The sequence below is a fragment of the Xiphias gladius genome, chromosome 17, assembly GCF_016859285.1.
Source record: "Xiphias gladius isolate SHS-SW01 ecotype Sanya breed wild chromosome 17, ASM1685928v1, whole genome shotgun sequence".
NCBI classification, from domain to species: Eukaryota; Metazoa; Chordata; class Actinopteri; order Istiophoriformes; family Xiphiidae; genus Xiphias; species Xiphias gladius.
This window is the reverse complement of record NC_053416.1, coordinates 22,510,623-22,537,783: the sequence shown is the minus strand read 5'-3', so window position 1 is coordinate 22,537,783 and position 27,161 is coordinate 22,510,623. Positions and strand designations below refer to the sequence as shown.

The 27,161-nt window shown below is 43.1% G+C and overlaps 1 protein-coding gene across 2 annotated transcripts in view; it reads right to left on the bottom strand.

Annotated features, from left to right (window-relative positions):
- Positions 1–19,014, bottom strand: part of spns2 (spinster homolog 2 (Drosophila)) — a 61,107-nt gene extending 42,093 nt beyond the window's left edge. For both annotated transcript variants that reach the window (XM_040150012.1, XM_040150011.1), the window contains exon 1: positions 18,531–19,014. In XM_040150012.1, the coding sequence (XP_040005946.1) occupies positions 18,531–18,762 (232 nt within the window). In that variant the 5' untranslated portion in view covers positions 18,763–19,014. The remainder of the gene's footprint in view (positions 1–18,530) is intronic.
- Positions 19,015–27,161: the final 8,147 nt, after the last annotated feature.

The following is a 27,161-nucleotide window of genomic DNA, read 5'->3' as shown; positions in this document are numbered from 1 at the left end:
TGCTCTCTTGGCTGCCATACAGTGCTAAACTTTAATAAATGGCTCCAAAGATTCCACCACAGGATTTTGTCCAGTATCCAGTTTCTTGTGTTAAATCACACTTTCTTCTAAACACACAAAAACACTCTCTCACACAAAACACACACACACACACACTTTCTTCCCATTTGGCTCATGTAAACAACTCTGGGGAGCATCTCCAGCACAGCGACTGGAGTTGACTTTGGTTTTACCAGATCACACTGCAGCCGCCTGTGTGAGGTCGATATTGCTGGTGGTTCTCAGCAGTAGCACAGGCTTACAGCAGCGCCATAGCATCGCTCCACTGTTAGAAGCTACAGGGCCTTTGTGTTGTGTTAATCCTGTTACTGTAACCCAGGAGGAAATTCACACACTGTGCATGGCTCTAATGCCTTAATGTACTGCATGGCACCTGGTGCGTGGCCAAAGGTAGGACAGGGAACACACATGAACAGCTGAATATCTGCTCATCACAAAATTATGACTTGTGTATGTTTAGTGTTGCTAGCATTTAGAGCATGCACAAGAAATCTCCTGAAATTTTTAAACACATCATAAACATCTGAAGATCAAGATGAAGATCAGAGGATGATAAATTAGGGTTGAAGAAATCCTTTTGTGGATACCATACAATTTTAAGAATCAGGGAAGAAGAAGCATCAAAGTCTCATCAAATGAATTCTGCTCCTCTTGAGACCACCAGCTTGGAAAAGTGTTATTTTCTAACTCAAAAGAAAAGAGAGAAAGGAACTATACATCTCTATCCTATAAACCCTTGCAGTACAGATGCAATGCGGTGAGCTTGGTAGTTCTCTCTGACTCTCTGTGAAACTGGCAAGCTGGCGCTTGGGAATCGAAACATAGCTCATGAAAATGGAACAGCAGCATGACTAACATTTTAAAAAGCTGGCTGCCTCTGATCTGTTTGCTCCTCTCCTCTGAGTCCAGCAGACCAGTATAACCTAGCATAACCTGACCTCTAGACATAGTGCACCTCTGTAACTTTCAGAAATAACTCATGCATAATGTACTTGTCATCTCTGGGATTTTGCCTCAGAGGATGATGAGAAAGATCACAGCCAACGAGGTAAATAACTGCATTCAACATAATAGATAGTGTTGATTCTGCTATACTCGACATTGGCATCGTTTGTCTAGTTTTCAGCAGAGAGACACAGACCGTTTCAAAGGCGGCTCCAGGTTGGACTGTGACTGGGAGCAGAGACATAGGTCAGATTCCTGTCATCTGAGTCAAACCACCTGCTCACATTCTCGCACTACAGGCAGTATTCTTGTTCAACCACTACGCTTGCCACCTTTGCCTTATTTCTGTTTCATAATGACTAGACTTGGAGGCTTCTCCATCATGCTAGTTATCACCCAGTTTCAGTGAAAGCCTCAGTGCAGTCACCTACACCATCAAAACTTCCCCAAGGAGCAGCAACTGTCCGAGCGCAGGTACGCCTCAACTGATATTTCTGTGCAGGTATATCTCGGCCCGTATCCAGTCCAAGTTAGGATGAATCAGGGATGAAATCAGAATCTGACATTATAGGTCACATTTCCTTCATACAACCGTAATTTTTTTGTCCAAAGGGCCTTCAAATAAGAAGGTAGGTAAGGGTTTGCTGAGCTGATCTGCCACCCAGTAGTCACATACTGACCAAAATACACACTTGATACACTTGGCAGACAGGTTGGCTATGACAGTGATTACCCCCCCCAACCCCCACCACCCACCACCCTTCTGTCAGCCTGTCAAACAGCGACAACGTTGTTTAATATTGTACTGTACAACTACAGCTGTACTCTAATTGGCCTGAAGGAAGTGCACACACACATATGCGCAGCCTGCTGGGAGGGGGATTTCTATGCCAGATGGTGGAGCGTCCCTCCTGGACAGAGTCTACATTTGTCTGAGCCACACCCGTCTACACTTACCACACAATTAGCAGACAATTAATAAAGGTAGAGTTGGCAAAATGTAATTTACTGTAAGATTAGGGGGAGAGAGAGGTGCTGGCTAGATAATCTAATGCTATGGTCCTGGTATGACAAGTTCAACAAGATCGTATCTATTAAAAACATATGAAACTACTGATCAAAGCAACAGTGCTTATTGTTCTGGATTCAAGTGAAATGAGGTGTGTAATGAATTGCGCTGATCTGTAAGGGTTACAGGGAGCCATCGGATCTGTGTTTGTGTAGCAGTGTATCTCAACTATCATCTCTACTCTCAATGAGGCCTTTCAATGCCTGGCAATCAAACTCTGCTCGTATGATTTCTCTCCCCTACACCTCCCCTTCCTTCAGGCTTTCACTACTATCTCGTCTTTTCTTAATCTTCGCCCTTTTTTTCTTTGTCAACCCGAGATTCATGTTTTTGGACCTTTGGTGACTGTAACGACCATGTCTTAAAAATACAGACAGATTCAGTGATGTTTCTGATGATGAGGCACCACAACCCTCACCCAAGCTGGCAGCTCCCAGTTTAGTTGCCATAGCAATGATGTACGGGCACTCAAAGAGATAAAGGTCAAGAGACCACAAAGGAACTGAAATTTCCAAATCTCCAAAGTGCCTCCTTCTAATCCTCATTGCAACTGGATCCAGTGTTTCTGATTCAATATAACCGTGAACATTTCACACATTGCAGTGTCTGCTAAGTTGGTCCTAAATTACACAGGTGATTATACAATGCCAGAAATACCTAATGCGACAGCATAGCAACACTGAAAATAGTGATATTTTACATTATAGCTACATCTGAGGTCACCACTACCATTGTGACAACATTGCAAATATAACCCCTGCAGAGCCATTAAAATGAACAACGTTAATGAGTTTCTCAAGTCTCAGGCCTCCAGGGGTCTGTGTGAATCTGAGCGTGATGCCAAGCAAGAAACATCGCAGGAATGAGGATCTTCCTCACTGCACATAACAACAGGTATTTCCATGTTCATTCAAGGTAACAGCACTCACACAGCAATGTACACTGACAGCTACCTTGTAAGCCACTCCCTCCCCAGTGTACTGTACACTCCTTTGGCTTAGCTGTATACAAAACAAAACAAAAACATAACAAGCAGGCTTTAAGAAATGGGTAAATAATCAGTCCAGAGTTTTTAAAGTTCTAAAGTTTTGTCATTTATTTAATATTCTGACTTTGAATGCACAGCCACCCTTTAGTACATTTGTTAACAAACATGTTTTGGGATGTGTAATAGCACAGTCCAGAGCCACATTTATGTATTCTTTGACACTTAAGGACCCCTTTCATAAATGTATTGTGATGCTGAACTGCACATACTAGTGTATGTGACTGCAGTCACTCTCTGCAGTCAAAACACAGAGTTGAGACAGAGTCGGGGGCCAGTGTGGAGCTGACACTTATTCCACCCTCTCGTAAAATATGCCTTTACGACCACTTCTTTCAGTTTAGTTTAAGAAGAAATGACTGAAATTGGTGAACGTCAACAAACCACAAGTTCTGCATTTAGAGCTATGAATGGCGAATGATTAATTTTCAATTTGAGTAGCACTTCCTTTCAATTTTTGCTGTTACCTATATAAGGCCATCACTAGACTGTTCATATACTGTTACTGACAAGGGTTTGAAGCTCCAGAAAATACTACAGCATGTACGGAAAAAAGCAACTATATGTAATAACTGTAATGAAACATAACACCACACAGGTTATTTGTTTCTCAATCGCGTGATCCACAGCAAACATTTCAATGAGGATACAGCATGATGTTTTTGCAAATCCAGCTTCCGTGCAGTGACACACACTGCCAGCATTATTCCTCCGGGGACCACCATACACTCACAAATACACCATAAGTGAACACACACACACACTCCATACAACCATACACAGAAATGCACAAACATAACTCCATCAACTTGGAGAGGACAAATTTCATTTCTAAATCCCCTACAGAGACTCATGGATCTCTGGCCCCTCTCGTTCTATTTCTGCTCAGAGAAACTAGGCTAAGAGGAGGGAGCAGTCCAATTTAACAGGGATGGGTGTTGGTGAGAGACACAGAGAGACAGAGACAGAGGAGTCATGAGGGGCAAAGAAATAGATGCTGGCTACGTCAGGTCAGTCAGGGCTGGATTGAATTTGTAAAGCATGTGTTTCCATTGTTTATATATATAGTAAATGTGTGTGTGTGTGTGTGTGTGTGTGTGTGAGTGTCTGTGTTCGTGTGCGCGCACATGCGCGTGTGTGTGTGTGTTCCCCTTTCCCCTGGTTTCACTGTGTGTGTGTCAGAGTGAGAGGGAGCCAATGGATGGAAGTCATTCATTCTGGCCAGAGTGTGGCAGGCAGCGGTGAGCCACTCTGCTGATGTGGCCAGATCCTTCCCCTCCGTTCCTGCAAAGGGGGTGACTCCTTTTCATTTGTCGCCCCGTCAGTATAAATAGTCTGGGAAAGGAACAAGGTGGGACATTATGATTGAGGAGAAAGTGCATCTTTTCTGGCTGTTCTTGCAACCAGGTTTTAGGTTTGAGCGTGTAAGAGGCAATAAGAAACAGTGCAGGAAGAGAGCAACAGAGTGCAGAGGCAGGCCGGGCTGCAGAGCGGCTCAGACTGCAGAAGGGAGAAAGGTGACCACAAATATGCCCGACTGTGGCCGACGGGCTCCTGACCGACTGCTCTCCTCCCTTGCTATGTGGCCACAGTGGGCGGGGGAGCACTTTTTCCATTCCACTTCCTTTCCCTGCCACACAGAAAGGAAACATGCTGCAGATGTCTGGGAAACAGTGTATAGAGCTGCCTGCACGGGAGGGCTGCAGAACTCCTACAAGAGGTGGACTCCCCAATAAAATCAGCAAGAGGTGAGGAGTGTGACGGTGGAAAGTTCAACTCCTGCTTCTTTACTGGCACCAAGTCAAAGACACAACTTCACCCAAAACCACTTATACTGTACACTGTGTGAAAAACAGTAAGATACATTGTCCTTCTACTGACAGGCTTGTAGCTACTGTGTGGGAGCGAGAAAAAAAAGTTAGTCTTAGTCTGAGTCTTGTTGATTAAAGGTGCCCTATGGAGTTTTTGACCACATGGATGGATGAATGTTTTTACAAGTGGGTCCCCGTTTTGATTGCATCAGACATGTGCACGAGGACGCACATAGCACATGCGTGCGAGCACACTGGCAGTGCGATTCCCCTTCTTTCTGTCGGTTTCTACTCTACGCATCAACAGTTGGAGGTGGTAATGTGACAAGAAATGTATCAATGCACCAACAAACACGGGAGGACTGTTAGCAAGCAAACACGAACGTAAACAATCCACGGTTTTAAAAATATTCCTTTAGAATTCAGCTTTGCAGCTGTTTTATGAGAAAGGAAATGTGCTCAACATTTGTTTGCAGTAAAACTCAATAGGGCACCATTAAATGCAGCTACTGTCACCATTAATATAGAAGAGAGAAAACCCACCTAAACCGAAGTCTGCATGATATGGATAGTATATATTAGGGTATATTAGACTGCCATATTGAGGATATTACACTGCTATAATATACAATAGCTTTGTAACCTGAATAGTGTGAATCTACAGTTTACTTTACGATCATTGAAAAGGAAGTTACATTTTTTTGGCATTTTTTGACCGTGTAGAGTTTTAAGACCTTTGCTCATAGTATTATAACCCTCTGTGCTTTGTTTTGGCATCTGATAAGTTTTCAACTGATGGATGTGTTATTCAAACTGTACTTCCTGGATCATATTTCATCTTCTCACTTCTCTCAACACATCCATCCACCGCAAATCTGGTTTCTGTCACTATTTCTTTCACTGTCACTACAAATCACTTTTAATGTTCTTGTATGCACATTAAAAAGTAAAACAAAAAATGAAAACGCAATTTAGACCTGTGGTTTCAGTTCATGTTACTTTTTTTATTTTGCTGGCTTGCGTGAGTGGATGCCGTACCATTGGTCCGCTAAACCTAGCTATTTCAGAGAACATTCCACCATGGTGATATCAAAACTGATAGTGAAATTTAAGTCGGCGCTCCAGAGAGTGTGTGAAGATGAATATGCTGTTGTTCCAGTGATACAACCCCTATGACATTTGAGACAGCTTTCACTCTAATCCTCTAAATTTGTAACAGCCAAATTGGGGATGAATCCAATCAAAAAGCCTGTAGGTTTGCCAGCCTAACTACTTTGATTAAAAGGGTCTTTTTTTTCACCTAATTTTCTTTCACTAATCAAAAGCTTGAATTCAGCTCAAGGGCCACGGTGCATTAGTCCCAGCCAGTATGTGCTAAATATTTGATGGTAGTGAAGAGGATGCATAGTGAAGCATCAAGGGAGCAGTCTAAACCTATAGCTCATCAATAATACATCCAGGTGGTAGCCCACTTGTTAGTATGAGATAATGCATTAGTTGTATTGGAAAGAGACGCAGTGAGGCAAAGCAAAGGTATTTGAGATGAGATGAGACTGTGTGACTGCCAGGGGATCTCCGTGAGCTGCCCTCCTTCACAACAGCATCTCTCAGGAATACTGAACAGCAGTTGAACTCAAACTTGAATGTGGACCTGAAGGAGTGTTATTTATGTGGAATTTTGAAAAGGAGCCACGTTAACCGGAGAAAATCAGGGCCTCCGAGAGAGGCTGAAACAGCGTCTGGTTTCGTTGTGAAATGATATGGACATTGTACCTTTCACAAACCCACAAGAAATGCCCTGAGCTTTAGATTCAATTTGGCTGAGTCTTAGACCATTTAAACATAATCCCAGAAAACATCCTCAATCCATAAAAAAGAACTATACAGAATGGTCTTATGCCTTTTATACAATAAACACATATACAGCCTGGAATATCTACTGTATTTGGAAGCAGCAATTAATAGCGGGATGAAATAATGAGCTCTCAAGTTTTCAGACAGGTGGCATATTAACCAGAAGGTCAAACACCAGCTATCTCACAAACACTTCTAACGTGATGCTGCTACATTTAGTAACAACAGTGCTTTGAGCTAAATGTGAATGTCAGAATGGTAACATGCTCACAATGGCAATGCATTTGTTAAGGCATTTGTTAAGTAGCACTAAACACAAAGTACAGATTTGACCTGATGATGGCGCTAGAGAAAAATTCAGAGAATCATATTACAATTCATATGAATGTCTCTACAAAATTTCATGGCACCCATCCAGTAGTTGCTGAGATATTTCGGTCTGGACCGACCAACCGACTGACCATCAGACCAACTAAACATTTCCATCCCTAGAACAACGCTGCTAGCTTGGCTAAACAGACACACACAGACGTGCACAAAACCACACACACACACACACACACACACACACACACACACACACACACACACACACACACACAGACGTGCATAAACACCACACACACACACACACACACACACACACACACACACACACACACAGACACACACACACACAGCATAAACACCCTTACACTCACAATAATGCACTCCTTTTAATTAAGAAAATGTAGGTTTATGTGATTGCCATTAAAAATGGCATAGGACACAGGACAGGTAAGACACTTACATTACCGTGTGTGCGTGTATGTGTGTTCAGGAACGTGTGCACACATAAACAGCTACCACACAGTAATCCCAGTGCTTTTTTACATAACAGTGAGGGAGATTAAAGTCATTGTGTAGTGTTTTTTAATGAGATTTCTTTTCTCCTCTTGGGTTCCTCCTGGAGAGGAGAACTGGTCTCTCTGTGATTTTATGAGGATGAGGGGAATCCACCTTGGGGGATACTGAAAAATCTTGATTCATAGTCATCATAAACTGTATGTACAGTCAAGACTAACTAATAACACCCATTTACATAAGGCATTTTTAATTACTGAAAGACTAAAGGAGAATTCTCTAAAATACTGCTAATGTATTCATTTAGATAAGTGATACTTTACCTATCTACTGTAACAAAGAATTTCTGTGTTCTCTGCTCGATGCTCGACTCCATTACTTCACCTGACTTCCCCTTGGTTCAACCACAGTGTGAGCTGTAATGCATAATGATAAGATGTCCACAGGCTGTCAAACTGACTCTGTAGACATCAGGTTATTTTTTGCAAAAAGATCGAGTGTAATATGACCCCAAGCCATGATAAAAAGAGAAGAAAATTGGTGGAGATTTTTATTTTCTGCTCAATTTAGCATCAAACAACTAGAGCACAGCTATCTTCTCTGGATAATCACAGTGCTTAGGCTCCACAATATGAAGAATTCAGGGGCAGTAGGGGTCCAGCTGGTTCCATATGGCTAATATCTATGTCCCTTTTTTTTCGGGGGGGGGGGGTTCTTCAGTGCACACATCTGTTTGAAAATAGGTTTTAAAAATACCCAATTTAGGTAGAAGTCGGTTTAAACTGATCTGTCATTTCAATAAAATAGGTATTTCTGGTGAAAAATAGTAAATAAAAAACAAAAAAACAAAAAAAAAAAGATGACTTTTGCAGATACTCTATTTCAGTGGCCTAGCTAATGGGATATATCTGTCACTCCCATCCAGTATATCAGGCTATATACCATGTGTCTACTGCACCATCTACAGAGCTACTTTAATGCTATAATGACTCCCTGGAGTTTATACATGTATAGATATGAATTTCAAACATGTTTTTTTCTGTCTTCAGGCTTCCTCCTGAATTATCATTAGAACTGCAGCCAGAGGGGAAGACCAATCAGACATATAAAAACATTTTTTTTCTGATGCTGTCAGGGTGACCTCTCTACAGCTGTGCACACATTGCCCATTATGTACAAAAGCAACCAGACCAATGCTACTCTCACACTGTGTCTTCATTTAAGGGGGAAGACACTAATTTCCAACACAATTTCAATCCCAGTTATGGGGATGGAGTTTAAGGCTGTGGGTTTCATCTTTCATTGTCTCATGAATTAGATATGCATCTTATTACTTCCTCCACTATTTCATTAAACACTCTGAGAAACCCAATATGTCTTTTTGCACAAACTTATAAAGAATGACCTCAGCTGCCATTTTGAATCTTTTATGGGCAATTACAATTTGATTCCTTTGAAAATGTGGTTCAACTCATTTTACATATGATAAAAACGTATGTGACCCCATTTCCAAAACTCAACTAATTTTGGATCATTTGTCCCTGCCCATAGACCCATAGAGGCATACCAGTGGCAGGCGTTCCATACCTTCATCGCCCTGGTACCAATAATGAACACACGGTGATCCTATAGAAAGATCATAATTTGGGTTTACATTGATTGGTTTTCTTCAGTCCTGTGTTTTGTCGACCCATCCATCCCAGCCTCCTCCTAACTTGGACTTTATTGCACTTTATACAACGTAATCCAACTTCCTCCTTTGCTCCCGTCATAATTACTACAGCTGCTAGAGGTGACCTAACAGTAAAACGTAACTATGGGTGGTAAGGAGCTGCTGCACAGATGACCCATCAGGTCGTTTATTATCAGTCATCAGTCAGAATCCTCAATCATGAGGCGTGGCTGTGAGGTGAGTTTGAGTTCTTCTTGGCGTGGGAAAACACACCGAGGCATCTTTTTGTTCCTCCACATACCAGGCCTGTTTCATTAAAGAATAGCCCACATACCTGCAACACAGTACACAGCCTCAGGCCTTCCGCACTTATCAGTCAGTCTTTGAACTATACTAAGAAATATGCACATGAGCTTTACTCGGTTTTGCTGCCCAGATACTCCCATCATCATCATCCCATCATCAGACTGTAGCCCAACATTAAGTTTAATAGCTGCATATGCACATACTGTATGTGTTGTCCCTGTGACAGCACTGACGTCTTGGAAAGACAAAACCAATGACACATTCTCATAGGAATTCGATCCTAAGTGTGAACCTTTCACAGCAGAAAAGCACACTAGGGCTGTTAGTGTGTGTGTGTGTGAGTGTGTCTGTGTGCGTGTCTGTGTGTGTGTGTGTGTGTGTGTGTGTGTGTGTGTGTGTGTGTGTGCGCGCACGCACGTGTGTGTATGTGTGTGTCTCCACCTCTGACCCAGGGTATTAAGAGAAAGACCCAAGTCTTTGCCAGAGGTCGGCACCCTCATTCAACCCACGTTCTTCCCACACACACGGTAACGCATACACCAAACACAGTAATGAAAATCCAGCTGCAATCTCATCTAACTCTGACAAAATGACAGATATCCACAAATGAAATCAAAAAACGTAGCTGATGAAACATGCGAGGGAACGTACGAGCACACACAAGACCTTCTCCAGGGCCAGCCTGGTGGATATAAAAGATTACATAATACCTCTGCCAGGCTCCACTATTTACTCTATCACATGTAAATAGGGAAACAGAATACATTTTCCTCAAGAAGGAAGGCTTTTCAAATATAAGGCTGCTGTAAATAAGCACACTAAATATTATTTTAGCAGCTGTGGGAGCTTCCAGGAGTTGAGAGCTAATATTACTGCTAGCTCTAGGTCTTCTTTCACAACCGCTGGGTGTAACTTGTACTGCAAGCAGGTCAATATTAGATTCCAGTCCTCTCAAGAACAACTTGTTGATGTGTCAGAGAAAAATCCAATTTCAGAGTGTCTCAGGATATTACAGTTTCATCACTCATAACAAATTCCAAACTGCTGTTCTGTTGATCAATATTCAGTTTCTGTGTGTATTTCACAAGGATACAAACAGATTGCATTTTCCTCTATTTTCAAGCATTGGGCTTGAATATGACCTACACAACACAGAAATTTCACTTTTTTGTTGCTTTGTATTTTTCTCTCCTCTCTCTCTCTCTCTTTTAATTTATCTTAGTTTGTGTGTGTTGCAATTGATGTGAATGTTGGTGGCTGGAGGAAAAGGTAATTTACAGTGTAGTCTGCACAGTGAAAAGGTCAGCCATTTGAATAAAAGGAAATAAAACTGCTCTACGTGTTATTGATTGTTCTACTCTGAAAATCCTAGTATTGATTTGTCAGCGTTATCTGTTACACAGTTACACATTAATGTCACAGAACTACACACTTTATTTCAGCAATGTTGCTGCTCCAACATTTCAATAACATTTGGTGTGATAATTACATGGAACGCAGGGAGTGAGCAAACCAAATTTTTTCCCATCACATATTTTCAAGCAGGGATGAACTGTTATTTGACAGCATGTCAAACACAGCAAAGTGCTCAACACATCTCAGATCTTTCCTCCTTCCTTCCTGCAATCTTGATGACTGCCTGAAGAGATGGATTTTTCAGGTAAACAATCTTCTTAGATAAAATAGACAGGAAGGGAGCAGCCCAATTTTAACTTTTAGGATGGGTGTTTGGAAAGGGATGGATAGAGATTGGGAGAATCCCTGTGCTTCTGCTCATGACTCATGTTGCTGGTGCTCCAACATGCCTTAAAAACTCTTAGCTGGACTGAATTTAGCACATACTCTGTTTATCCCCAGGATGTAATCCTAAAGCAAACTCTTTACACCAAAGAAAACACCACTGGCCACGTCCATATGTCCATACACACTCCTCTGATGACAAAGGGGAGGTCAGCGATAATCAGGCTACCACTCACCTTCACGTCAAAGATCAACAGGCAGCTTGATCAAGCACTGTTGTCTTTTCGTCAACCACTGGAAGTTAAAAGATAAGTACGAGTTAAGAATTTAAATAAAATAAGAAAAGGCCCTATATGTGGAATGGCTGATATTGGATATTGTTTAAAAAACAATGCATGAGGTTTTATTCTAAATGGATGTGTGGCATTTTTATAAACAGGAAGCTTACTGTTGCCATGGAGGCAGTGGGTTACCTTTGGGCTACATTGCCACACTTTCTTGGCATTCTTATATTTGTTTACATTTTGGCTAATTAGCACCATTAAAAGTATGCCAAATAAGCTATTAGCAGTTCCTGTTTGCAATGTACCCAGAGAACTATCACTGGATTACTCTGACACACGAGAAAAGTTCAAATGTGATGATTCTCAAGCATGTACTAGAGTTATAAGGAGCATCCTATTTTATGATTTCTAAGCTGGTTTATGGATGTTTATATATAATGGACATCAGATAGGATGATATCCTCATAGAGCGTTCTTAATGCTTAATCTTAAAATATGTGTATCATGTATGTGTGTTAAGATTTGACTGACTTATGACTCCATTAAGGATGCAAATCGGGCACTTAGGGTTTTAAAGTACCTGAGTTGCCTCCATGAGCCCAACTAAATGACTAACTTCCCTCTGTTTTTGGAACAGCACAATGTACCTGTCCCTTTCGCCTCACACAGCATCTTTACCCCACATCCCTCCCTCCGCCCCTCCCCTTCAACTCACAATTTGAAAACCTCTGGCCCATAGCATGGTCAGCACTGAGTAAAAATATCCTTTCCAGAATACAGTAAATGTAATGGCCTCATAGCTGTGATGAGTGATATAGGATTCAAGGTTGGGGTAACACCAAGACAGCTGTAGTTAGGGGAAGAGTCAAAGAGTCACCCCAAAGTGACCAACAGCAGAGCCGTGAAGCATTGCATTCATAGCAGAAGGGTCACAGGGTGAAAGCTGCTGCAGGGGAAGTGCATCTACTTGATGGTAAAATCTGGAGTAGCCACATGAAAGGGCGTGCACTGGCAGAGGAAGAAGCTCTGGTTAATTCCATCGGTTACTATTACAGACGTCGGCTAAAACAGAACCTAAAGAACACACAGACTGTTTTCTCACAGCAGTGGGAATGGCACGCTAGGATATAGACATAAAGAGATTTGTGGGATAACTGTGGGAAACCAGTCTGGAAAAGTCCACTTGGAAGGATGTCATGTAATTGTTAAGGACTCCACTTAAGCATCTGTTGAATTTTGTCATTTTGCTGTCAACATTGTTTTTGGAAAATGCTGAAATACTTTTAAAATGTGCAGAAGTGATGACGCTGTCTTTCAAAGAGATGTGGATTCATATTGTGGAGTACAATTTGTCTAATTCAAAACAGCCCAACATTAGACGGCAAGAACGAGGCAGAAACCCTATAAAGTAAATTACTAGAAGCCCTCCCATCTTTTTAATGCCTCTGCTGTTGTTTGGGGACCTTTAATGTGAACGCCATAAAACGAGAGAGGCTGAAATAGGGAGGATAGTGAGGGGTGAAAAAACCAACAGTTAAACCCAAAAGCAATCTGAGCATGGCCCACCCTGCCTCTCAAACAGTTTAGCAGGGAGAGGACACTTCCTCCATGTATAAACCTGACATATTCCATTGCAACACTTCATGTTACTGAGAATATCTAATGTGACGTGTTTCTACCAGCAGATAAAAAAAATGTCAGAGAGACCCTCCGCATTTGGGTTGTTGCGCAGTGACACCCTCATCTCTTTTGGTATTTGTGTACAATTTGATTTACTTCCTAATCTTCCTGACAGACAGCTACACTATCTTCACTTCTCTTCTTTTCTAGCCTCTGTGGAACTGAAAGTGGTGGGCTTTCCTGCATTCCGAGCACTTGTTGTCCAGAAAGAGCTCTTTATGTTGTGACAACAGATAGGAATAAGCAAAGCTTTTACCCTGTCACTGCTTTGACTGAAAATGCTAGTGCAGAAGAGTGCCCCAGGCCTATGTGGACGGTGATAATGAGTCGTCACAAAAGAACTGGATGAAGCTAACAGGAATTAATCTGCATACCCTGTCAGACTGGATGGATTGCTACATCTTTTTGACTGTGTAACAAAGAGCTTGCCTTAAGAGGATTATTACCACACAGTCATCTGTGTCTATATGCAAGACGCCAAAAGTTCACATGCAAGGGTCTTACACTTGTCCAATGGGATGTGGCTGGGTTTTGGGGTAGTCCTGGAATGACAGCTTGACCGAGACAACTCATCTTAACGTGCCTGGAAGAAGCGTTAATCTGCAGCTCCCCGACATTTCTGCTCAGCAAAGATTAGGCTGCAGTCAGTACCCCACAAACTGTGCCTTTGCTTGCTGCGCACAGGGGGGTGGGTAGGGCTAACACAGATCAGGGTTTACTTAATTACCAAGCAAATAACTTTAAGTGCTGGGTGTCTGCCTCACATATCCTCATATTCTCTGAAAAAAAAACAACACTTAAGCCCCTCTTTATGATAAGCTGTCGAGGATGTTGGACTGTCTGCTGTGGGACTACAGAGAGACCAACACCGGGATTTAAGGTTTCAAAGCCACCTCAAATTAAATTAAATGCAGTGGCCCTCTAAATCTCAGAGCTCCTGTGCACTCTAAAAAACAATTGGAATATAAGTGACTGTGGGTTAAATGTCTGCTTCTGAAGGCCAGACACAAGTGACCCAGCCAGAGCATCGTCACTTACTCAGCTGCACTGTTCCCCACTCCAGTCTTGTATGGTTGGATCACCATCTCATTTCCCTGCATGCTGCTACTCTGAAATGCAGGGAGCCGTAAGTATCTGAGTGATGGACCTCATCCGGACGTCCTCAGATGTCCCAGACGCTCCCCTTTTTTGCCTTGTCTGCATCAGAGACAGTCATAAAAACAAGCACGGGCTTCTGAAGCAGCACTCTGCGTCAGGTCTCACCCACTGTCTGAACAGCTGAGCCTGAAATCCAGTTCACTTGTAGCTGATTGCTGGTATTCACACCCTCCTTCTCTTCAGCACCCATGAAACTTAATAGTGGTCTCGTCTGTGCCTGTTCACACTCGGATTTGGCCCATAAGTGTGTCTGACAAAAAACAGATAATTGTCTGCCAAGTCCACAACATAGAAATATGGAAACTTTAGAAAATTGAAGTGCTTATAACCCTTTGATGATCCCTAGTTGAAAACACTGCATTACATCAGTGAAACAGATATTGAACATGCAATTTAAAAGGGGTGGAAAGAGTAGTTTAGGGGATGGAAAAGTTGAAAAGTTCAGGTATTAACTTGGTTATACCACAGTCAGCTTCATTCCTGGACTGAAAAGTAAGTCACTGTAAAGTATTATTACATTTGTTTTACTTTTTTGCTTTGTGATTCCAGTGAATCAATATTGTGTTTATTTTTCACTCATTCTAGAGCCATACTGAGATCTAAGACATGCTTCCAATATGCAGCAGCTTAGGTCTCATATAAATATTTGTTTTGAAGCTGTCCCTCCTCACAAAGTGGTGGTAATAAATATTTGAGTCTAGTATAAAACATATTGGCAGTAAATCTATCGAACCCAGAACAAAACAACCTCCCATTAAAAAAAAAATTGTGATTTCTCTCTTCTTTTGTGGTTATTACCACCATCTTGGATAAGCCAAGTGTTGGAATCATAAACTGAAGTTTGTGTGTGCTGTTTTTTTGTATGTGTGCATGTGGCTTCACCTCTCACAGGGATTAACAGAAAGATCCAAGTCTTTGACACTGCCGCTCTGCATTGGTGGGTGCAATTTTCCCATCATTGTTGTGGAGCAGAATAGCCCGGGTGACTGGTATGGTCACCCTCTGTCCCTGTGACAATGCTTTAGTCATCCACACACACTACAGTAATGGCTGTTGATACAAAGACCTTTTGACGTCAGGGGGGAACAGCATCGCTCAGGCTCAATGCTGCCTGCACTCTGCGTCCACTTCCCTCAGACTGCCACTGCAGCAGCCAGCCCCTCCCCTCTCTCAATCAGCCCTGCTTGAAATGGTGGGGAGAGTCTTTTCTAATATGTGTGTGTGTGTGTGTGTGTGTGTGTGTGTGTGTGTGTGTGTGTGTGTGTGTGTGTGTGTGTGTGTGTGTGTGTGTGTGTGTGTGTGTGTGTGTGCTTTCTGCGGATGTGCGCTCATGCTTGCTTAATTGACATTAAGATCTATGAGCTTGGGTACCTGCGGCTGAAGGGGTTTGAATGAGAAACGGAAAACAGGAGGAGCGGAGAGCAGAGTGGATGGAATCAAGACGAGACAGAGCTCTATGAGGAGATCGAGCTCTGATGGTACATGAGGAGGAGGGAGGTGGCGATGGAAAGTAGAAAAACTGATCATTTCAGTTAAAACAATCTAATGAGCTCAGAAATTGCATCAGGAAATGACAACATTTAAGCTAAATGCCCAATTTTTACAATAACTAACATCCCCTATGATATCTAATCTAACGGCAAAGTATTGATTTTATATTGATATATCATGTAATGCTCTGCATTACAACCCCACACACACACACACACACACACTTGGAGAAGACACTGTGTGCTACCAACACAGACGTGAGGCTTCCACCACCTAATTACTACTGCAAGATAGTTCACACAGCAGGAGAGGAGAGAAAGGCTTAAAGAGAGATAGAGGGACGGGATGGAAGCAGGAGGGAGAACGGCAGATCAGCTCATACTGTGTGTATTAGTTATGTCGGATGCACATGGTCACTGGTCCTCAATCTGTGTAACGGTTTGACGCACATGCTGCCCATGCATAATGCAAGACAGTCCAGTAGCTTTAGGTGGCAAGGATGGGAAGGGAAGGAGGGACCCCCTCTGCACCACATGCACTGAGCACAGCCTCTCCCCAAGAGAGTTAGCCCGGGCTGCTGCACCCCCAACCCACCCCACAACTCCATATTCCTGCACTTCCTTCTCCCTATTTCCACATTCTCCTCATCTCTTCTCCAGTCACCCTTCCTCCTGTCACAGCACACGGCAGGCGCTCGTACGTCCAGCCAAGTTAACGGCTTGGCTGGACGGCTTTTCTCCCTCGCTCTTCCTGAGGTATTTATGAAAGAGCAGAGGCAGATTAGAGGCAGGATCGAGACGGAGAGGACAGAGGAGAATAGAGCTGTTTTTGAGACCCTTAATGAGAGGTTTCCTCTGATCAAAGCATGAGGAGGTGTACAGAGACAGGAGTACAAATCGCTACTTTAGAGGGAGACTGACTCACCCATGAGTGAGGATGAGGATGTAGTTTTTCAAGCTATCTGCTGTGACTGAGTGGTGCTTGATGATGCTAAGATTAGATATGCCGCCTCACATCAACACATTCTTGGTGTGGCTGTGTCGGCTGAGCAGAAAAAGCCTTCCCCGCCATAATGATCCTTCAGGGCCTCCATCATCCAAGGCTTGACGGACTGGACCCGAAGCTTTCAGGAGGATGAGCCATTGGCATTTGGCCACTTAACTGTACACATTGTTCTATTCGTACAGGCCATTCCTTTCCCTCTCCTTTCTGCTACAGAGGGAAATGACGCCCTTTTTTTCTGATTTATCAGTTTTAGGAGTGTTAATGTCAGATAATTACACGAAGTGTAACAAATAATGTGTGAAGAAGTCAAAGGATAAAACCGCAATTAACATTTTGGAGGAGACTTCTGTTGTGTGACTGCATCATGTAAGAAAGTCAGCGAGGGTATCAGCAGAAACCAGGGAAGCCTGTCTTTGTACAGAGGAGCCTACCCTCGCCATGAACACACTTCCCTGCATTCTCCATGCTGCAGCAATATATTTAACCCATTCAGTGCCACAATTCCAATGTCCAAGCATTGATGAGTACAAGATCCAGTTTTCAGATATTGGTAAAACTAAGATGAGGATAAAAAGTCGACCCTGGGCTAATTTAAGAAGGTTTTATTTGGGCACAGTTGTTAATTGTGAGAAGAGGTTACACCATTCTTGCTTTAAGAGAAATCCATAATAATGTACTAAAATGAAATAGAAATCTGTCAGAGGACATTCTTGGTAGGAGCATTTTGTGAGACTGCAGACTGAACTAACAATAATAACAGTTTTACTGATTTGATTCAGCCTCACAATACACAAAAAAGCAAGGCTTTGCTCTTCAAAATCTGCCCTTTCTCTTGCTGAACTCTACTCCTGACTTTTGTTTTAACATCTATAATTAGTCATCGGTCTAGTTACTGTATCAGTCCCACAACAAGGCTCAGACCAACGCTCCGGTCAAATTAGAGAGGCTTTCCGTCCGCACACGGGGTTCAGTTGTAACGGAACGTGCCCCGGAGCCGGGCTATGGTGAGGAAATGCGGAGACTTGGGGAGGATTAACACCACATGGCCTCATCGCAGCATCACCCAGCGAGCTGCCGCACAAAACACATAAAAACACCCCAGGAACGGCGCGGAGCTAATGAGCGACTCCTCGCAGTGAAACGCTCTCTCTCTCTCTGTCTGACAGATGAGCTCACGGCGATATCACACACACAGGCGAACACGTACGCGGCGAGAACCGCGCAGTCCGGTGCGTGGATGGAGAGCTGATCGCCCGAATTGATCAGTCGGAAATGATCTACCAGTGAAAATCGTGAATATCACGCATTTCCCTTGAGTGAGCCTGTCTATTTGATTTAATCACGGCACACGCGGTCTGCAGCCATGAACACACCTAACATCCCTGTTGTTCAGCAGATTGTCCACTGCGCCTGGGCAAAGCCCATTGTTCCGCCAGGCTCGGCTGAGGTGAGCTACCCTACAAGACCGACACAGCCCACGGCCAATTAGTGCCTCTAGAATCACTCCAGATAAATAAGAGTTCTTCTGATCTAGCTCTAGTAGAAAGGAGGAGGTCTGGGCTCTTACCGGCTACGGTGTATCTATCCATGTAATTTAGGACGTTCCCAAAACTGAGGATCCCGGCGGCAGCAGCCGGTGAGCGGCATCGGAGCAGCGCTGCGCGGAATTTCTGCCCGGGTTTGCAGGGGTCAAGGTCCGGGTTGGATTTCAGTCCGGGGCTCATGCTGCCCGACAGCGTGCGCACCTCATCCGAACTGCTGCAGCCCTCAATCTCGCATCCATCGCTCTCCACGCACATTTTCTGGCAAGGAAGATCCAGCGCAAAAATGAAAAAAGAAAAAAAAAAAAAGAAAGAAAAAGAGAGAGAGAGCGAGAGAGAGAGAGAGAGAGGGGGAATGGAGAGGAAAATAGTTCAACAAGGACCAGGCTGAGCGATGGTCTGTGATTTCAAATGAAATTAGTCGCGGAGAAATTGTTGTCTCAAGTCTTGAAGCTCGGGAGCCGCTCTTCTCGGGGACACATTTCTCTGCCAGTGTGCTGTGACTGACAGGCTGTGCGCTCCTTGGATTTTTTTTTTTTTTTTTCTTTTTTTTTTTTTCTAAGGACCAAGTGCAGGGGGTGTGATCTGGCTGCAGAGGCTCCTCCCCTGAAGCCCGCAGCGAATGATGAAGCTGCACCTGATACTGTGCTGCATATGCCGGGGAATTGCAACCGGAGCGAGGCTGGAAAATCCTCTCTGTTATTTGGAAGGGGGCTGACAGGGGTGGGAAATGGGTGGGTGGGTGTGACGTTATTTGTTTGTTTGTTTGTTTATTTATTTATCCATCGTCCATCATATCTATACGGGAGCAAAGAGTGCTGACTGAGAAAATCTTACTATTACTACTACTGAATATCCAAAGGCTCATAGAAGTAGGTCACTAACGCGCGTTGCATGGACACATTTAGAGATCAGAGGGAGCTACTGAATCGCCCCTGCTGTGCCAATATTTTTATCATTTTGTTTCTGTTTTCTGTTCCTATTTTTATTCCCACGCCCCGTCCTACTGACAGCCACCGCTTTTAAACTGTCTTCTGATCGAAGGCAGCAGGCTTGGAACCCGGGACTGTTCCGTCAAAGGTGAAACGTAGATCGCAAACACACTGCATCGTGAAAAACAACTGCGGCTCGGAGCGGAATGGAACCGGAAGCCAAAGAGCTCCGCGTGCAGGGACGCGTTCAGGTGTCAGCTATGGGAACAGGCAGGTCGTGTGGGCGGGGCGCCGGTACGTGCTCGGCTCAGTAAATAACACAACTAACCGATGACCAGTCACCGAATACAGGAGGAGATCGAAGGACGAGAGGGCCTGTGCTTTCCGGTTTCAACTAACTGTGCGGGAACTTCTGTCACGGTGTGAGGGAATTAAATGTCCAATAAAATTTCAGTTCAACAAAGCCCACTGGTTTCCCAGCACAACAGTGATCCCTGGCATTTAGCAGTTGCAGTCACCCATCCATGAGGATATAAAATGCACCATCAATAATTGAAGGTTCCAAAAACCTTTTATACTTATCTGTTCATAATTAAACACATCGTTACCATCCTGTGCTGTATAACTGCATGTTGATATCTTATTTTTATTATTTTTGTGGTGAACATGAAGGAAATCCCAACATTTGAGGGATTCGAGAACATAATAACCAATAGGTTTGATACCTTTGAACCTTATGTTGAGGCCAGCATCCATGGAGATGTGCTGAGCAAGTGGGACAATAGCTGCTGGGGATATACTACTATGACTTTGAGTCCAAAGCAAAGATTTACTTCACATTTGGGAAAACGTCATTGAAGAGCATTCTACCCATAACTTGGTCTCGGGTTAAATGTCAACCACCTGTCTGAACCTGAGCTTCTTGTCCGTCTCAATCTCCTGGGCATATGCTGGGATCACAAAAGATCTTCATCACAGCAAGCTGTTCAGGGCACAGCTGTCAACGGGGAATAAAGCTGGATGAATCCTACTATTGGACATGTTTGTCTGATCAGCCACAGAGAGCGGAGTGTTAAGGGAATTTTATTATTCTGAGCTAGGGCATGCTGATGGAACTTGAACAGAAAGGTGAGAGGCAGAGCAAGACAAGCGTAGCTGTTGTCGTGCGAGTGCAGAGTTCAGTGTATGTGTGAAAGGTGGGCGTGCAGAGGGGGCATTCCTGACAAGTTTAGTTTGAATTTCCTGAAAGCCAGAGGGGACACTGGCCAATAGATGCTTTTCCTGATGAACTGGGCAGCCTACTAATGACTGTGTAACAAACATCCTGGTGAAGTTTTATTCTACCTCACTGAAACAAAAGCATACACGCTGTCCATCCATAGGCCAGTAATCTTAAAGTCAAATAAAATCAAGCTTTTGGGCTGAAGACAGTCCGGGGGAAGGCCGATACATAGAAGACGAGGGACGCTGATTCCTGGCATCAGTTAGGGAGAAGGCCGGGCCCCTGCTATGCTCTGCTGTGTGAGCGTTTAGCATTGCAAGGGTATCAGAGTTGAGGTCTGAACGCATTCACATGCACTTAGTTGCCCTGTATTGTTTTATTTAGACTAAAATAAGAAAGTTTTCCTCGTAAAACCTAAAGCCCATTGAGGCATTTGTTTTGCGGAACTACTTTCAAAGCAATTATCTGCTTACTTTGATGTTTGAAAATCCCTTCTGTTTGAATATGGAAAGTATGATGTATAAGCCCCAGTAAACTGTTGTTCCTGTCTCCCTCTCTGGAGCCCCCACCTCCCCTCCCCTTTCTTCGGGATGTGTTTGATATGCTGGTCGTGTCTGTGGGACTCTGTGTGTTTTTCCATCTTGCAGAGTGGCTTGGTGGACCTGGATCTATCTCTCGCACTATTCTACCATGTGGCCTGGAGCCACTGAGTCACTGCCCCAGTCTTCCTTCCTGTCGCAGCTCAGGGCCAAGCCTCCAGTGCAGGATGGAAGATAACCTGCTAATCGCCAGGCCCAGTGCCCACAGAACGATAAAGCTGACGCATTCTGCATTCTAACATGTGTCTGCCAGTAAAGTTTAAATGTCCCACTGACACGTGTGTCTATCAGCTGTGCTGCTGCTACACATGTCTCCACCCCTTTTAGCTCATGAAATTCACAAGAACCCACAGGGTATCCAGCAATTATGTTGCCCATGTTTTTTGCTGTAATTTAGCAATAACAAGTAGATTACAGTGACCTTTTTTAAGCTTTTTCCATTGACCCTTCTCAGGGCAGCGAAGGGGTTAGATGAGGTGGAATATTGTCTCGCTTCTTGTTTAACTCGTATATAGATGACTTGTCCCGGGTTATCTCATCATTTTCTGAATGCAGATGATTTGGTAATCCTTCCTGCAGTTCTGCTCTTCAGCTGTCATAATTCCTCCAAAAGCTGCACACAGAGTCTGTCTGTACATTTTTCGGAGTGCGTCATTGAAAGCGATGATGTTTTCCTCCGATTGTTGTTTTTTTTAATGTATGTAAATATCTATTTAATTTCCTTTCTTTTAGGTTATTGTGTAAATGAAGGAATTTTTCAAATATACTGTAGTAATCACACAACAGTTTGTGATTCTCCCATTGTTTCTTTGATCAGTCAAGTTTACGTCCAGTTAAATAGGCTCATTTCCTTTTCCTGTACTAAGAGCCAAGTGTCCCAGTTTCCCAGAGTACACTATGTATGTTAAAGATCCTGAAGGAGGGAATGAACAGCCCCCCCCCTCGTCTTGATTCGGGACAAGAAAAAACAACCAGTTGTGTGTTGTCCAACCATTCTTATATATGGAGTACATTTTGACACCTCTAATATCTGTATACTTTGAATTTCAGAACATGGTGGTCTAGAGTCACATTTACATGATTTTATTCCCTTAAATATAGGCTTTGGTGGTGCCCTTGTCACAGTTTTAGTTAGGTTCACCAGATAGTGACTAAAACTGGACTGAACAAGTCCAAAGAGCAAATCCACCACCTCTATTGCCATCAGAAGTCTTATCATCCATGGGGGTTTCACAGAGTCTCCACCTCATAAAAACTAAACAATGCACAATTCTTATTCTGAAGCTTCTCTTCAAATACTATGGAGTAATTTGTAGTTCATCATGATATATCATACTGTATATTCAGTTCTCTGGCCTCTATTTCAGTTCAACAAACTGAATTCAATTGTGTTCTTGGAAGAGAAATGTTCTAGTTCTGTTTGACCCATATCATCAATTCATGCAACTGGTAGAAATGGTTGACTCAGTGGTTAGGCAATGAAGCATCCAACTGGACTCATTTCACACAGGCCAGTGAGTAGAAGAGACTCACTCCATTCATTCATAAGAAGTCCAATTGATAGTATTAACATAGCCCCCCTTCAATGGACTGATACCATGATGCCAAATTGCCAAAGTATTTGTATGTGCCTAACAAGGATCCTTCTTATGACTAAGCTGTTATCATCAACACGCTTGAAACTGTGGCTTTCGACAGTGAGAGCACGCTGCCCTCACTGATGTCTGGTGGCACTGGACCACCCCACTCTCTTCACATACATTTGTTTTTGGAGCCGGAGCCGTCTAGGCTTTGGTCGATCTTAAGGTGTGGGCTCTGCCATTCTGACCTTTTTTCATTCACTGTGAACTTCTGACCTCTGGACTATCTGTGCCAGACAGTAGCTTGCTGGAGGGACCCCCCCCCCCCCGGGCGAACACACACACACACACACACACACACACAGACACACACACACAAACACCTACACACACACACTCTTCCAAACTCAAGCAACAGAATGTCTGAGGGCAGAGCAGCTGAGGATTTGAATAGATCTGGGCTGAGGTCTTCAATCCATGGAAGTCTGATGTGTGGGCTATGCTGTATAGTGCAGCAGCGGGAAGCAGAGAGAGAGCAGCGACTAAATATAGTGTTCACAGGCAGAGACGGTATCTTTTATATGCTCGATTAATTATTTATTCGACAGCTCCATCCAAGCTGGACTCCTTGGTCCTGGGTCATCAGTCTCAGATGATCAGTCTGGGCGGTAAAACCTGCTCTGACGCCACTGTCTGCCTCGATATCATCATGTTGATCTCCTTTATTTGGATCATTTTCCTCCAAATGCATTCTCTGTGCAACTGAAAAAACTCACATCAAGCTCTGCCTAATTGGAGAAATTTGAGCCACTGTGTGGCTGAGACTGACTTGCAGATCTGCTTGGTGCTGTAGCTCTTATTTATAGTCTGCATGGGTCTTTGTAATTACCCCATTGCCATGGCCGTGTCTGTGAATCAGCTCTCTCCAGCCCAGTGGCCAGAAAGCCTCTGAAACAGGAATGCTAAATACATAGGACCAGAATATGCATATGCCATTATAAGGCAAACCTCAGATTTGGCTGCATTTCCGTTGCAGTCCACATTTGTATTCCCTGCTCCAGAAAATGTCATTTGCATGACAGTGAGAAAAGGCTTGGTTGGTCTGATATCCAGCCTATCAAAAACTTCATCATACACAAACAGTAGTAATCAGTCATACTGTTGATGTATTACGTAAAAATATCGAACACATTTTTCATAGCAAGCTGAAAATAACACATTTTTCCATATGTTGTTTTTTCTTCCAGTAATGTTTAATTCTTTGACTGCAATGGGCCGTTTGCATTTTCTTCCACCAAACCACTGTGTTAATTAACTCCAACAATTTATAAAATCTTGCATGTGTGTATGCATGTGTGAATCATCACCCCCAACAATCCAATCAACACATTTCATCTGTGCTTGTATCACCCATCAAATACACAAGGAGCTGTGTATTTTACAGAAGTCACACTAATACCCCATAGCGGCATATAAATTATAATCCTCTGATTTCTTTGGTAACACTTTCAACTGCTCGTCGTCTTTGCCCTTTACGGTAGAACAGGGAATGTAGATTTGTCCTTGTTGTCTGAGGTGTAAAGACAGGAAGGCCCACATGATGTAATTGTCCAAATAAGGGGCATTACAGAGGGTGGAGAAGGCTCTTCCTCTATATGATGTCATGTCACCGCACCAGTTAGCCGGTGATAAGGAGAGAGTGCAACTTCACACCCACAAATGTGGTCTGACTTCTCTTATCATTTTTCTGCAGCTGATCTGTGGAGGGGTGAGAATAACCCAAACATAGAATAGATAAGCTGTCTCTTCTTGTACAGTAAATATGTGTGATGCACATGAGCCTTTTCTGGTTATTATTGATATCAGGACAAGGTTCTGATTGTGTGCTGCTAAATTAGTGTATGTACCGGCATGTTGTTGCATGTGAATGCGTCCAAAACATGGCTGTTTTCATGACCAAAATGTTCCCCATCCCTGAGTAAACACTGACTGTATCCGCTCCCCCTGGCTCTTGGCCCCGTCATTGATCGGCCTGGACAATTTATTAGCCATTGTGACGGTTTCCTGTTCAGCCAGGGTCAACAGGGGAAACGGAGTGGTATGCCGATAAAGTGCTCAGAAACGTGCCGCACAATACCTATTGTGTTTTAATTGCAGGTTGAACTGTTACCTCCAGAATGTTTTCCACATACCTTTTAGTGTGTGTGGGTGCTTGCTTGTTATTCCACATACATGTACATGTCCTGCTGCCCAATCTATTCCCTCAACATACTGGGTAAACACATAACTTCTGGAAAGTTACATCTTAAGGCTGAAACGTTCAAAAACAAGAGGAAATACCAGTGAATTCCACAATAAAGCAATGAAACCTTAAACAATGGCTTGGCGTCCGTGAACTACGGCGTTCTTCTATCTGTAAATGTCAAGTTTCAGTCAACAGCTTCAGCACTTTAACGGGAAATATTTGGTCAGAAACGTCATAAATCATTAAATGAATTCTGGTCTTCAGTCAAGTTGTCCCTCTGTGCAGCCGTTGAGACTAATCAATAATATGATGACAATGCAGCCTAATTATTGCATGACCTTGTACCTGAGAATGACAAGGGCAATGACCTTTGACCTCCCTGCGTGGTTTACTCCGGCACAAAACAATGGAGACACGCAATGACATGCAGCTGTTAGGATTTGCCAGGGGATGTTAGACACCTCTGCAACAGCTGTCTGAACGGTTTAGAAATGGGTTGACAAGCGGCTGTCACACTGGGGTATGTAAATATGCCCTGTTTGTCTGGTCTGTGCTCGTCTTTGACAAGAGTGGCCAAGCTTAAGATGATGAATGTTACCACCTATCATGTTCTGTGAACTCAGCAGGGGTCACGGACTCACACTCACAGTTTAGGGTTCAGTGAATATCAAAAGTAAACACTCAGGTGGAGTGCAAGTGTCAAAGGCAGACGCTCATAGGGTTGTTTACCACGTTAACACATCACACAGACAACTGTAAGAGGCAGCTGTGTCAGTTTTATGAGGAGATCCTCTAATGTGTGCTAAAGTCCATAACTGCTGGATTTCAGTCTGTGCTGTGCTCCTGTTACATTTAGTGCATTTCTTACTGTAATGCAGCTGCACCATCTTGTGGACACAGTCAAAAAAAACAAAAAAAACTGAATGGGAAGAAAATGGAAAGACTGCACTTATTTTGTCAAATAGAAACGCTCCTTACATTGAGGACAACATACATGGACAACATTCTGAGTTTTGAGATACTTCCAGGGTAGCACCACTGAAATGGGACATAAACACAGAGATGGATTTCTAGCCACTGTTATAGTAAATAGAGAGAATAGAGAAGGGAAGTCCTGCATCTTTAACTCCGTTATGTGCATATGTTGTGGTCCATCCTGGGGCCCCTCTGGTCCTCATTAGGAGGCAGCAGCTGCATGCTGGCTGGGACATTCATAGATGGAGAGGTTAAACTGATGATCCTCAATATGGATAATCGGGGAAATTCAGCATATTCTGCCAAGGGTTTATGATCTGGACTGAGCTGGAGAATCTGCAGGCCAAACTGGCCATATTAGCATGGATGGGCATCAGCAAAAATCAGGAGAACCGTTAAGAAACAAAAAACAACTGGATCATGGTCATTAGGAATTGAACCCAGCTATTCTGAAATTCTGGTGTCAGCAAAGCAGTTCTCTTGAGGCTTGGCTATTACTTGCAGAAAGCTTAAGGTTTCTTCAGCTGTATATTTTAGAATGTAATGGGCAAATATATACTATATCCATCACCTTTTTTGATAATCTTGATTAGTCAGCTCATTTTTCTGTTTCTTTTTAAAGAGTTTCTTGTGTTGCCGGTGAGAAAAATGATGTATTCAACAAAAACAGCTGGGTGTACAGCAAAATGAAAGCCTCTCTTCACAAATTAACCTCTTACCAATCAATTGTGACTGTTGATGGACTGACTTGATCAGTCAGTGACATCAGGGTTTAAAAATAAAGATAAAATATAGTACAATATATATACTACAACATGTCTAGATGTCAAGCTAGATAGGTAGATAGATAGATGGGGAATGCTCGATAACATTTTGTGCTTGCAAGTTTATTGCAGTTACAAACAACATTTTCCATTCAGAAAATACAAGCATTTACGTTGCAAGTATACATGTATTTATAAGTTTACTGCACAGTGACCCTGAATGGGAGGTAATATTGTAATAATGTTAACAGGACAGGTAGTGACCTGTTTCCACTATGAAATTAAACTGAGGTGTTGTGATGAGAAAAGTACTGGAAGAATGTCGGTGTTTCCACTTTTC